The sequence below is a fragment of the Doryrhamphus excisus genome, linkage group LG23 (genome assembly GCF_037039965.1).
Source record: "Doryrhamphus excisus strain RoL-2023G ecotype Guam linkage group LG23, RoL_Dexc_Guam_v1.1, whole genome shotgun sequence".
NCBI lineage: Eukaryota > Metazoa > Chordata > Actinopteri > Syngnathiformes > Syngnathidae > Doryrhamphus > Doryrhamphus excisus.
The window spans coordinates 4,439,293-4,454,371 of record NC_136379.1 but is presented as its reverse complement, the minus strand read 5'-3'; the positions used below and the strand labels follow the sequence as shown (position 1 = coordinate 4,454,371).

General features: G+C 42.2%; 1 protein-coding gene across 2 annotated transcripts in view; it reads left to right on the top strand.

Annotated features, from left to right (window-relative positions):
- The first annotated feature begins 12,512 nt into the window (after positions 1-12,512).
- The window catches only part of ppargc1b (peroxisome proliferator-activated receptor gamma, coactivator 1 beta), a 95,219-nt gene continuing 92,652 nt past the window's right edge, over positions 12,513-15,079 (top strand). For both annotated transcript variants that reach the window (XM_078788400.1, XM_058064353.2), the window contains exon 1: positions 12,513-12,637. In XM_078788400.1, the coding sequence (XP_078644526.1) occupies positions 12,557-12,637 (81 nt within the window). In that variant the 5' untranslated portion in view covers positions 12,513-12,556. The remainder of the gene's footprint in view (positions 12,638-15,079) is intronic.

The window sequence follows — 15,079 nt, the reverse complement described above, 5'->3', positions numbered from 1 at the left end:
ACGATTATATATCAAGACCAGCAAAATGATCCACTTCAATTTAGTGTGAGATTAATTGATTAATTGATTTATTGATTACCATGACAGGCCTAGGAGACATTAAAGTGCTTATGATAAATTTCAGGCGTATGACTTGGGACTTAATTCTTGTCTTGACTTGAACAGCTTGACTTCAGACTTGACTCCAGACTTACATACTTGTTCCCCTGCAACCACTAGAGGGCATCTTACTGTTTTTTTTTCTTATATAGTCTATATTGTTTTATTTATTGTCTTAGCTTTTGCATATTTTAGATGCTTCCGTATGCAGGCTTATTGTGCTGACTCACAGCGGAGGCAGTCGTGACTCGTTCCTGCAGCAAGGTTACTTACCAGCGTCATCGCCTCAGTGGAGGAGAGCTGATCTGCAGTCATTTTTTTTTCTTTTTTTCCTTTTTAATCTCCCAGCTGACATTAAAATCCCGCGGGAGGCGGGCGTGCACGCTGCACTCCTGCTTGTGCAAGCTTGACAAATATTGGCCCTAAGACAGACGCCATGCCCCAAATAATGCACTGCTTCCACGCTGATCGGTGGGAGGGTTTTTGGTGTTTGTTTTGTAGTAGTGGAATGGAAGTGGAACGGAAGGGTACACCGTGGACTATTTTGGATGTCTATGGATGACTATGATGGATGTGACTGGCCACTGGTCATATGTTGAATGCAACAGAGAGGGAGGACTTTGATTCTCTCATGTGTGGAAACAGCTCATCTGTGGTTAAAAGGGAAATAAAGTGGAAAATGAAGTTCTGATAGAGGAAATAAGAAGCAGGGAAGGTATATTGGATGGCGGAGGGGTAAAGGACAGATGTTAATTAAGGATAGGAGACAGGAAGGTGATGAGGGAGGAGGAGGGAATTTAAAATGTTCTAGTGTAGAAGAGAAAAGGACATTAGAGGACACTTACGGTGTTGTGTATACCATATTTACCTCTAATGTATCATATAAACATCAAATTTAATGTACCATAATGGATCTTTTCCCCCCATTTACCCTGCCAGGGGTTTGCTACAGCGCATCAATCACATGAATGATTTTCACTTTTTTACACCGGATGCCCTTTCTGACGCAACCCTGGCAATCGAACCCATGCCCTCTGCCATGAAAGGCAGAAGTGTGTGCCATCCCACCAGCAGGGGTATACCATCATATATGTATGTAATGTACTGCCGATGTTTTCTTTGCGAAAACTTGTCTTGGTTAGAGTCCGTTTTGGTTTGAGTCAGACCTTCAGGAACGAATAAATGATCTTAACCAAAGCGCCGCTGTATTTAATACACCTCTGTTACACCCACAAACGTAGTACAAATCTGCAGCTTTGAATGTAATAATCCTGCAAATGTAATACATTTCCCACAAACGTAATAAAATTTGCCTACTGGAAACGTAATACTGAATTTCCTGCACATGTAACACGTAAATGTTACATTTGCAGGAATTTATTACAAATGTGGGAAAGTGAAAATCTGTAACTGTAATAAGTTCCCACCAATGTAATATGAGACAAAATAATGATCTTTGTGGTTGTTGTTGTTGTTTGCTCTTTCTTCTTTTAATGAGGGAGAAGGTGTAGATGTCATTTTGAGGATTTTAACAAGATAACTCTTTTTTTTCCTTTTTTTGTGGAAAAAATATTATTCAAAGAGTATCATTTGAATACAATAAAGGAATCTTTAATTATTAAATTAGAATTTATTTTTAATTAAAAAAGATAGCATAACTGTGATCATTGCAATTGTTTTAATACAATTATTATTACTATTATTGTTATTATATTTTATTATTTCTTTTGATTATTTCTTCCCCATATACACACAAAATCACACATGCAATAATATACTGTAAAAAAACTAATAGTTATTATATTTGCAGTAGGCACATTTTATTACATTTGTGGGAAATGTATTAATTAGTAGTATTATTATTATTATTTTTGAATTTTATTTGCAGGATTATTGCATTCAAAGCTGCATATTTGTATTACGTTTGTGGTTTATTACGTTTGTGGGAAGTTATTACGTTTGCGGGTGTAACACACCTCCATTGTACTACAGTGAAGAAAATAAGTATTTGAACACCCTGCTATTTTGCTATTTCTCCCACTTAGAAATCATGGAGGGGTCTGAAATTTTCATCGTAGGTGCATGTCCACTGTGAGAGAGATAAACTAAAAAGAAAAATCCAGAAATCACAATGCATGATTTTTTAACAATTTATTTGTGTGATACAGCTGCTAATAAGTATTTGAACACCTGAGAAAATGAATGTTAATATTTGGTACAGTAGCCTTTGTTTGCTATTACAGAGGTCAAACGTTTCCTGTAGTTTTTCACCAGGTTTGCACACACTGCAGGAGGGATCTTGGCCCACTCCTCCACACAGATCTTCTCTAGATCAGTCAGGTTTCTGGGCTGTCGCTGAGAAACACGGAGTTTGAGCTCCCTCCAAAGATTTTCGATTGGGTTCAGGTCTGGAGACTGGCTGGGCCATGCTAGAACCTTGATATGCTTCTTACGGAGCCACTCCTTGGTTTTCCTGGCTGTGTGCTTCGGGTCGTTGTCGTGTTGGAAGACCCAGCCACGACCCATCTTCAATGCTCTGACAGAGGGAAGGAGGTTGTTCCCCAAAATCTCACAATACACGGCCCCAGTCATCCTCTCTTTAATGCAGTGCACTCGTCCTGTCCCATGTGCAGAAAAACACCCCCAAAGCATGATGCTACCACCCCCATGCTTCACAGTAGGGATGGTGTTCTTCGGATTGTACTCTTCATTCTTCTTCCTCCAAACACGCTTATTGGAATTATGACCAAAAAGTTCTATTTTGGTCTCATCTGACCATAAAACTTTCTCCCATGACTCCTCTGTATCATCCAAATGGTCATATGCAAACTTAAGACGGGCCTTGACATGTGCTGGTTTAAGCAGGGGAACCTTTCGTGCCATGCATGATTTCACATCATGACGTCTTAGTGTATTACCTACAGTAACCTTGGAAACGGTGGTCCCAGCTCTTTTCAGGTCATTGACCAAGTCCTGTCGTGTAGTTCTGGGCTGATTCCTCACCTTTCTTAGAATCATTGAGACCCCACGAGGTGATATCTTGCATGGGGCTCCACTCCGATTGAGATTGACCGTCATGTTTAGCTTCTTCCATTTTCTAATGATAGCTCCAACAGTGGACCTTTTTTCACCAAGCTGCTTGGTAATTGCTCCGTAGCCCTTTCCAGCCTTGTGGAGGTGTACAATTTTGTCTCTGGTGTCTTTGGACAGCTCTTTGGTCTTCGCCATGTTACAAGTTAAAGTCTTACTGATTGTATGGGGTGGACAGGTGTCTTTATGCAGCTAACGACCTCAAACAGGTGCATCTGATTCAGGATGATACATGGAGTGCAGGTGGACTTCTAATGGGCAGACTAACAGGTCTTTCAGGGTCAGAATTCTAGATGATACACAGGTGTTCAAATACTTATTTGCAGCTGTATCACACAAATAAATTGTTAAAAAATCATGCATTGTGATTTCTGGATTTTTCTTTTTAGTTTATCTCTCTCACAGTGGACATGCACCTACGATGAAAATTTCAGACCCCTCCATGATTTCTAAGTGGGAGAAATAGCAAAATAGCAGGGTGTTCAAATACTTATTTTCTTCACTGTATATTTACATTATGTATAATACACCCTAATGTACTAATTTCCAACCAGGGGTCGGGTTCATTTCCAAGATGAAAAGTAAATATTCTCAGTTATTTCATATTAAGCCAGACAATAAAATGGAATGTGTACTACAATTAGATTCCCTAAGGAGATAATAACCTGAGGTACAGCTGTGCCAAAATGACAACAGTTGTGTTACATTTGGAGAATTATCAACACGTATGAGTACTCAAAGGATAACAAAAAGGCTCACAAAAAAGGTTAGGAAACACTCCCCTATTGTACCATATTTATATGATATTTAATAGCCTTTAAATATGTACATTTTGTATATAGGATGTACATTCAATATAATGTAAATATGGTACCTTATGTATAATAATTGAAGTAAAGATGGTACACTAGAGCCAAAGTAGTTGTCCTCACTAAGTTCAACATGTGAGTATTGATCAATGACTGGGGTCACTGATCAATGAGTCGTCTATGAAATAGGCCACTCTCTGATGGATGACTGCAAACAAACATGGCCAACATCCCATAATGCAACATCAATAGAGGAAGCTGCTGTGTGTGTGTGTACTACATCTTCAACTTGATCGATCGCTTCTGATTGCAGGAATTGAGCCACTTCATTAGGTACACTAGTCGTATCAAACATTCATCCCACACTAAGATAATAAAGATGCGGCTCATGTTAATGTGAGTGAACGCTATGTTGATTATGACGCTAGCCCCGCCCCACGCCTGGTGTCACATGATGGCCTCAAGACGAACGAGTGTGTGAAAAGAGTCTAAATCAGGGGTCTCAAACTAGGGTCTGGGCAAGGCTGGGCCGCATCAGGTTTTCCAAAAAAAAAAAAAACAACACATTTATTAAAAACAGAAAAATATACAAACTTTTTCAGTGCTTTGGTTCCGATTTTCTACAATAAAATCTCTGATAAAACATTCCACTGTTCTCAAATATCTTACTTTTTATTTTTCTGCACAAAATAAGATAAAAAATAAATAAACAAATCAAGAATAAAGAAAATCAATCAATCAGTAATAAATAAATATAATAATAATAATAAAAACTTAAGAAACCACATATAGTTGGTGGGTAGACAAATGATTTTTTTCAGATTAAAATGAACAAAGCATTATTAGAGCCCTGTAGACATGACAAAACACGACTATAGTCACATTTATACTCTTTTTATTTACAACATATTGCGCAACTGCAGGGTCTTGAGACACATGCTAACTCGCAAACTAGAGAGCTAGCGACCTAAACGGTAGCCTTCAAGTTATTTCCTTTAAACTTAAATAGCCAAAAACGTACCACTTCCACACGGATAAGGAGGATAACTATTAACAGTTATTTAACCTTTAACATGAACATTAATCAAATGTAATCATTTTTTCTGGGTACATGATACCATACAGCATCCATATCAAACTTGCGTGGGCCACACTAACATTAAACTTTCATATCAAGGCGGGGGCATCAAACTCGTGTCCTGCGTGCCACTTTTGGCCCGCGGGCCGTGTGTTTGAGACCCCTGTTCTAAATAGAACATTTAGTGTCACATCAGCATCCTCTCCAGGCTACCAGCAGAGCTTTTTCCCTCTCCACACATGCAGGAAGCTGCGGGCAAAGAGAGGTCTCCTTGACCTGAGCATCACCTCTTATCAACCAATCAGATGATAGCAAGTGAGCGGCGTTTGTGTTCATATGTAGTTTGTGATTATCACAGCAGTTTGTGGCTGCGCGGCAAAGAGAAACGGGAAACAGCGCTCCCGGCTCCTGTTTTCTCTATGGAATTCTGCTTTTAAGGTGTCCCTAAGTGGGAATATGGAGGTTGGGAATGGTTCCTGATTTTAAATATCGATATTTTAGAGCTTTAAAGTGACAGCGTCACCAACCTGCAGTGTACACGGGAGCGCGGGGAAGCCACTAAACATAGCGCTTGCTTGGCATGCTAACATTGCTGGACACGGACGCTCCAGAACACGAGTAGACGGTCACAGGACCACTCTGCTAAGTAGGGCAAAGGTCAAGGTCGCACCGGCGAGTCGCAGATTGAATGGGGGCGTGGAGCGAGTGCGTTAACACACAGGACGCATTAAAGCTAGCTCCCCGGCGTCCACGCCACGCGACCACGTCGCTGGCCAAGCACGTAATTGAATTCCTGGTCACATGTCAGTGATCCCTGCTGCATTGAATCAAATTCGGTCATAAATCAGAGTGCTCTTGATTCACTAATGATCTCTGCCAGCTTCCTTTAAGGATGACAAATGGAAATGGATTCACCATCAGGACCGCCACACTCATCCCGTCTCGGATAGACTAAAGCCAATCTGGCAGTGCGGCTGTAGAAAAACCTCTTCCGGACAGACACCTTCAATTCCAAAAAGGAGTCACACGAAAAGTATTGCGTTCTTCTCCGACCTCTGATTCATTCATTGATTAAGGGTGTGGGTCTCGGTATGTCCATATTATAGCGTACACAGTTCAATGCCAAATTAAAAATCAATACAAGTGTAGTGTCCTACCAGCACCACTGCTAGGGCTACTTAGAAACACATCCCATTACCTACTCCAGCATGTAAAACCTTCCTGGAAACAATTATTCTGTCTTACAGGGTCTGGATATACTCTATACTGTACACATAAGGTCTATTAAGAAATATTTTAATTTAATATACCATAATCACAGTTCATTGGTACCAACATTTTCATAGTAAGAGCAAAGATATTTTTTTTTACCTTCGAAATATTATTTTTAACATTATTAGAGCCCTCTAAACATGAAATAACACCCCTATATAAGATGTATGTTGCCAGTGCCATTTTCATTCATTCATTCATTTTCTACCACTTATCCTCACAAGGGTCGCGGGGGTACTGGAGCCTATCCCAGCTGTCATCGGGCGAGAGAAGCGGGGTACACCCTGGACTGGTGGCCAGCCAATCACAGGGCACATATAGACAAACAACCATTCACACTCACATTCATACCTATGGACAATTTGGAGTCGCTAATTAACCTAGCATGTTTTTGGAATGTGGGAGGAAACCGGAGTACCCGGAGAAAACCCACGCATGCACGGGGAGAACATGCAAACAGAGATGGCTGAGGGTGGAATTGAACCCTAGTCTCCTAGCTGTGAGGTCTGTGCGCTAATCACTAGACCATCGTGCCACCCACTATGTTTTATTTTATTTTATTTTATTTTATTTTATTTTATTTTATTTTATTTTATTTTATTTTATTTTATTTTATTTTATTTTAGTTTAGTTTAGTTTAGTTTAGTTTAGTTTAGTTTAGTTTAGTTTAGTTTAGTTTAGTTTAGTTTAGTTTATTTGCTTTAGTTTGACAAATTGATTATTTAATTATCAATATTGTCCATAGGTATGAATGTGAGTGTGAATGGTTGTTTGTCTATATGTGCCCTGTGATTGGCTGGCCACCAGTCCAGGGTGTACCCCGCCTTTCGACCGATGACAGCTGGGATAGGCTCCAGCACCCCCGCTACCCTTGTGAGGATAAGCAGTAGAATATGAATGAATGAATGAATATTGTGTATTATTTTTACATAGTCATTACTGACTATGACATCATTATTATTACTCTCCTTAGACCAGGCTGTTATTGGTTGTGTTCACATGAACACGACATAGAGGCTTCGCTTGGAGTCCTAATTTTTAGGGACATGGACTTATTTCACTTGCTAAGATGAGTTTATGCAAGGCGAATGTTTAAGTAAGCCTTGGCAGAGGTTTACGTCTCAGTGTTCCTATCAGAACGACCAACACGGTGCCAGCGAGGCCTAGGGCCTGGCTACACGGATGGCTGCTGTTGGATGGCTGACACTGAGCGGCGCCAAGACCAAAAGTTCAAACGTCAACGCAGACGCTTCCAAGACTCACAGGGTCTCCCCTTACAGCGCTGGAGTTGTCTTAAGGAAATGCGTCACCCGGTGATGGACGCACTGAAACTCGAATTCTGCCTGTTCCTACACAATCTTTGGCAACTCGATATATCCTGAACAGGATATGGAGTCTTTGCAGCCATTTGTGAGGTCACAGTTTGCAAATGTTGGATGTGTTCGCATTCATCCACACCAGATTAGTAGATAATGAATGAACATACTGCTCCCATATCTGTACATGACTAATAGATGGCTGAGCACTAGGCTTTAATTTAGGATGTGTAGTGAAGCCTGCTTTTATCAAAGATTGTGGCATATAATACTGTAAATACCGCAAGCTAAGCTAACACGAGCTTGGTTATTTTTCTTAAAATGTTATAATACCACCACGCCTCTCGCCTGAAGACAGCTGGGATAGGCTCCAGCACCCCAGCGACCCTCGTGAGGATAAGCGGTAGAAAATGAATGAATGAATGAAAATGGCACTGGCAACATACATCTTACATAGGGGTGTTATTTCATGTTTAGAGGGCTCTAATAATGTTAAAAATAATATTTTGAAAGTAAAAAAAATATCTTTGCTCTTACTATGAAAATGTTGGTACCAATGAACTGTGATTATGGTATATTAAATTAAAATATTTCTTAATAGACTTATAGTCCGCAGGGGTTGCTGGAGCCTATCCCAGCTGTTTTCGGGTGAGAGGCGGGGTACACCCTGGACTGGTGACCAGCCAATCACAGGGCACATATAGACAAACAACCATTCACACTCACATTCATACCTATGGACAATTTGGAGTGGCTAATTAACCTAGCATGTTTTTGGAATGTGGGAGGAAACCGGAGTACCCGGGGAAAACCCACGCATGCACGGGGAGAACATGCAAACTCCACACAGAGATGGCCGGGGGTGGAATCGAACTCAGGTCTCCTAGCTGTGAGGCCTTCGCGGCAACCACTCGACCACCGTGCAGACTACTCTGTATATTCATTCATTCATTTTCTACTGCTTATCCTCACGAGGGTCGCAGGGGTGCTGGAGCCTATCCCAGCCGTCTTCGGACGAGAGGCGGGGTACACCCTGGACTGGTGGCCAGCCAATCACAGGGCACATATAGACAAACAACCATTCACACTCACATTCATACCTATGGACAATTTGGAGTGGCCAATTAACCTAGCATGTTTTTGGAATGTGGGAGAAAACCGGAGTACCCGGAGAAAATGTACGCAAACTCCACACAGATATGGCCGAAGGTGGGATTGAACTCAGGTCCCGTAGCTGTGTGGCCTTCACGCTAACCACTCGTCCACCATGCAGCCCTAGATAAGTTCAAATGTCTTTCAATAGGTCAGGAAGCCAAGTATGAATCCATCATGTCCTCCCGGTGGGATTAGCTACTAGAACAAGAACATGTCCTCGGAGTGGTTCTGGTAGCAGGGGTCCGTCTGAGTGAGTGTTGATTGCTTCATTCACCCCTCACATGACCTAGAAGCTTTGTTTGGAATCTTCCTGGATGGACTCTTCTTTCATGAGCTGCCACACATCTCAGGGTGTCGTCTTTTATGGACATGTTTTCTTCTTGTGTCACCTCAGACTACATCACAGGACGAGGAGATGACAAGGAAACGACTGCCTTTCTTCCAAGCTCCCAGTGCATGTACTACTACTACTGCAACTACTGCAACAACGACACACACAGATGGCATGCTAAGGTCAGTAATACCATCCAAGACTTGAACGCTCTGCAGTGGCCGTCACCTGTCTCAAACACTTAACCTTTTGTGGTCCAACACACAGTTAGATTGTCCTGATTCTCTTTAGGGACACATCAACTGCCTACATCGATCATAGCAACACAATATTGTATCTACAGCAGGGGTCTCAAGCAGGGGCCAAATGTGGCCCGCAGGACACGAGTTTGAGGCCCCCGCCTTGATATGAAAGTTTAATGCAAGTTTGATATGGATGCTGTATGGTATCATGTACCCAGAAAAAATTATTACGTTTGATTAATGTTCATGTTAAAGGTTAAATAACTGTTAATAGTTATCCTCCTTATCCGTGTGGAAGTGGTAAGTTTTTGACTATTTAAGTTTAAAAGAAATAACTTGAAGGCTACCGTTTAGGTCGCTAGCTCTCTAGTTTGCGAGTTAGCATGTGTCTCAAGACCCTGCAGTTGCGCAATATGTTGTAAATAAAAAGAGTATAAATGTGACTATAGTCGTGTTTTGTCATGTCTACAGGGCTCTAATAATGCTTTGTTCATTTTAATATGAAAAAAATAATTTGTCTACCCACCAACTATATGTGGTTTCTTAAGTTTTTATTATTTTTATTATATTTATTTATTACTGATTGATTGATTTTCTTTATTCTTGATTTGTTTATTCATTTTTTATCTTATTTTGTGCAGAAAAATAAAAATGAAGATATTCGAGAACAGTGGAATGTTTTATCAGAGCTTTTATTGTAGAAAATCGGAACCAAAGCACTGAAAAAGTTTGTATATTTTTCTGTTTTTATAAATGCGGTTTTTTTTTTTTGAAAACCTGATGCGACCCAGCCTTGCCCAGACCCTAGCTCCAGTGGCCCCCAGGTAAATTGAGTTTGAGACCCCTGATCTACAGTGTATGGAATATAGGATATACTGTACAGTTGCATTGTCAATGCCTAATATTTATTTGTTTAATGATCTTCAACATTTAAGTGTGACAAACATATAAAAAAATAAGAACTCAGAAGGAGGAAACACTTTTTTACACCACTGTATATAGGACTACAATGGATCAGACAGGCAGTACCATTATAATTCTGGCACAGGGGTGTCCAAACGTTTTCCATCAGGGCCTTATACAAAAATTAAAGGAATAAATAACAACCTGCAGACTTCCGTCATCTGTGTTAGGGGACGGATGCCTCCATTGTTGCTGCTTTCATACAAACCCTAACCCTTGGCCCCTGACCCTAACGCTAACCTTTGTACACAGACACTAATCCTAAGTGCCACTCTGCTCAAATAGGTGGCGCTACTGTGCTTAAAACACAAGTTGTCAAACAAATGAAGCTGTTTTCTGTTGAGGTGTTTCTCCAGTATTGCGTTACAAAACTTTTCTGGAAAATGTTGTGTGTGTTGCTAAGGTAGTTTTTGTGTAATCCTGATTTTTAAAAACACACACACGTAGTGAGTCATTTGCAGCTGAAATGTTGTCCCCTTCCAAACATTCCAATGTGGTGGAGTTAGTCGAGGCATGTTCACAAAGAAATATACTGGATTACATTTATGACAGCAGGAGAATGAGGAAAGGAGTGGAGCTGGAAGTATAAGTTCAAATGGAGATCCAAACTATTTGGAAGTGTTTTAATGTGAACAGAACCAGAACAGAAGTCGGTCCACGTGCTTAATTTGAATTTGCCAGCGGGCGATTTGAATGTCGCCACCTAATGGTTAAAAATAAACCAAGGGTTCTTGCTCTTACACATTGTGCAATGACCCATGGTGTGCTGACCTTTGACCTCAGTGGCCTTAAAAATTCTATTTGATCTATTCTATCCCAGCTGTCTTCGGGCGAGAGGCGGGGTACACCCTGGACTGGTCGCCAGCCAATCACAGGGCACATATAGACAAACAACCATTAACACTCACAATCAACAAAGTTGAATTCAATATTAATAATTTGAATATTTTCCTATTTACAGCATAGAAAACATTTGTATAAATTTGTAAAATATTATTTTTTTACCATTATTAGAGCTCTGTAGACATGAAATAGTACCCCTATAGTTACCTTTACACTCCTATTATTCTGTGTTTACAACTCATCTGCAATGCACAGGCCACAGGACCACTGCAGGGACACAAGAGACAGCCACATAGCATAAAATAACATAGCATGCTACAGAGCTAACTAGTTAGGCGCAAATTTATTTATTAGAAATTTAAGAAAGTAAGAAGCCAAAAAAAGTTTTTCCTCGCTTTTCCTCACAAGGGTCGCGGGGGTTGCTGGAGCCTATCCCAGCTGTCTTCGGGCGAGAGGCGGGGTACACCCTGGACTGGTCGCCAGCCAATCACAGGGCACATATAGACAAACAACCATTCACACTCACATTCATACCTATGGACAATTTGGAGTCGCTAATTAACCTAGCATGTTTTTGGAATGTGGGAGGAAACCGGAGTACCCGGAGAAAACCCACGCATGCACGGGGAGAACATGCAAACTCCACACAGAAATGGGATTGAACTCGGGTCTCCTAGCTGTAAGGTCTGCGCGCTAACCATTCGCTAGCTATATTTATATCATGTGTTATTTCTGCAGGAACTAAGTACAAAGTACTCAATTTTCAATTAACCTAGCATGTTTTTGGAATGTGGGAGGAAACCGGAGTACCCGGAGAAAACCCACGCATGCACAGGGAGAACATGCAAACTCCACACAGAGATGGCTGAGGGTGGAATTGAACCCTGGTCTCCTAGCTGTGAGGTCTGCGCCCTAACCACTCAATCGCCGTGCGATATCACCATTGATAAATAATTTCTATTAAACACTGATTGAATGGGAACAAACACTGTGTAGCATGCATAGGTATATTACATTACATAAATTACATTACACTATATTACATTTGACTTTACATTCTATTAATGTATATTACATATTACTGTAGATTTTATTCCATGTGTACTACTTGGTGCTGATGCATATTTTAAAGATATTATAATTATGCTTATAATTTAAGGTTTAATGTAACGTTAATTCGGAGGATTATTTGTGATTTATAGTGTGCTTTTCTTATAGTGCACGTGTGTGTGTGTGTGCGTGTGTGTGTCAGTGCTATTGAGCACGTGTAAATAGAAGCGCCCCCCGCAGGCCGCCGGCAGCACTGCAGCCCCCGCTATACTGTGCTGTGTGTCTCCTCAGCGTTCATTCACTAGAAGATGGCGGACTGCGCTCCACTATTAGATGAGGAACTCTCGTCCTTCGTCTTCAATTACCTGACAGAGAACCCCGGCAGCCAGGTAAGAGTTCTGTGGATGCGGGGACTTTTTGCATTGACGCCTCCGCACGTCTTGGCTTGTCGCCGGGCACCGGAGCTTTGAGAGGCCGGCTCGAGAGAGCCCTTAGCCGGCTTGTCAGCAGCATCTCGCCGGCGTGTTGGTGGATGTCCACGATGTCTTGACGTGTGGCGTTCACGTGTCCTTCGGAGGAGGGGATGTCCTCATCCACGCTCAAGTTTGGAGAATAATATGTCCCGGGATGTGTGTGGAAGTTGTGGCGGCTTGCCCGCTGCTGCCAGGCGGCGTTGGTGTGACTGCCGAGGCGCTCTTTGGAAACTTTTTGACGCATTCTTCTTGAGGAAGTTTCGTGTGGTTCCGCCAGGCGTTTACACGTGGTGGGACCGTGAACTTGTGGACTCAGCCCGGATAGTGGAGGACATCCTTGTGGAAGCTCCGCAAATTTAGTGACACATATATTAGTAGATACGTGTTGCTGTTGTGTGCTATTTGTGCACAGGTATACGGAAAAGGGCGCACACGGGTGCTGGTGCAACTCGAGTGGGGTGTAGCTTTACGTCCACGCCGGTCCACATTACTTGTGACGGCACTGGGCATGATCTGCAGGGGGTCGCAGACTAACTTGAGCCAACTCTCACGGTGCTGACCGGGGTCGGCTCCCGGATTGGAGGTCCGGGATGCAACGTTTGGGTGCTCCTCGGATATGTTAGCGCTGGCTTTAGGATACATAATAGTTTGCGTAACGGCTTCGGTTACAAAACGTGTGACTGCTTCTCACGATTGTTGTGAATCCTTGCTCTGTGCGCGCGTGTGCGTGCGTGAGTACTGCACATTTCAATGCAGCCCACTAAAGCGGTTAGCTAAAAATCACATTTTAAGCGGATTGTGTCAAGATGAGTCGACTCCGTAACGTATTCGATTCACCTTGCTGCAACAGCCGAGGCAACTTTGACAGCTGCACCCGTTGCGAAAGCACCCGGATTCCGCCTTACGAAACACCGCTGTGCACTCGACATTTACGCCGATTTGTCCAACCGGCGATGCGCTGTCGGTGTGTGATATTTGGTGTACACTTGACACGCGTGAGCGTGGAAACCTCGAAGCAAGTCTTAAACCGGGCGTTTTCGAACCGAGGTTTGGTGGTCGGTTTCTTATGCCTTTTTTTGTATCTCCGGGATCAAGGCTATAATCCCTGCAGCTCGCTCCTGGTTGAAGAGCCGCGCTTCCTAAACACGCACGACCCAACGACACTGCCTGTTATTGAGATGCCCCCCAACCCCCCTCCACCCACCCAAGCCCCTTAGCACTGCATCACTGTGTGGCATTGCTGTGACTGCATCATCTCTTAAAGCAGGTTAAAATAAGTGTGTTGGGACTGTGGTCTATTTATAACACGCACACACACAGGAAGAAGCATTAACCTTTCTGTTGTGCTGCATTGTGAGATTCTGCAACATTCCATCCACATCAATTGCATCACTGCAGCAGGTACATTGAATTATGGACCACACGTTTAATTCCCACATCGCCGCCTATTCATGGTAGCATGACCTTGCTGTCTCTACTGTGACCATGCTGTCATGCTCCCATGGGTGAAAGGGTCTAAATTGTTGGCCTGTAGAATATTTCATCTTGAACGAAATGAAGATATGCATGGAGTGTAACACTGGTGTTGATGTTGCTAATTATGTACATTAAAAAAAGATACATATTAGATTAGGCGTGTTCGGTGTGATTGGGTTTAAACAAAGTGGTATCACCTGACAAGTTCCGACGTTGAAAGCTATCTGTTGCACAAACTGTGTTAATATTTACACTATTAGTCCTGGCAGCCACTCTCTCTCTCTCTCTGTGTGTATGTGTGTGTATGTGTGTGTATGTGTGTGTATGTGTGTGTATGTCGCTCGCCCCTGCTGGCTGCTTATTGTAATACTACTCCTCGTGACGAGTTACAGAACAGAGCTGCTGCAGTCATGTGAGTCGTAGTGGAGGAGGGAGGGGGGCGTCGCCGTGACGTAAACCAGCACCAGGCCTCCTCCTCCTCCTTTAGCATGTGACTCTTCCCTATCCCCCCTCTCTCTATCTCTCTCTCCGGCTTGTGCTCTTTCGGCTTGCTATAATTTCCTCCCTGTTGCACATTCACACTGATGCCTTGTCTCAAATAAAGTACTTCAGTCAGTATACTTCAATAAGTATACTGAGTGCGTGATTTTTTTTGCTGACGACCGAGTGTCGTAAGTATCCTAGACCGTCTCAAATTGAATACTTCCGTCGAGATGACGACATGATCTAATTTGCATAATTGGACATGATGCATTTACGGTAATCCCTTGTTTATTGCAGTTAATGGGTTCCAGACCCAACCAAATTCAGGTCGGATTTCTTATTTGTAAATGGAATATATTTGTAGTAAGAGCATGGAAAATCTGTTTACAACCTTCTAAA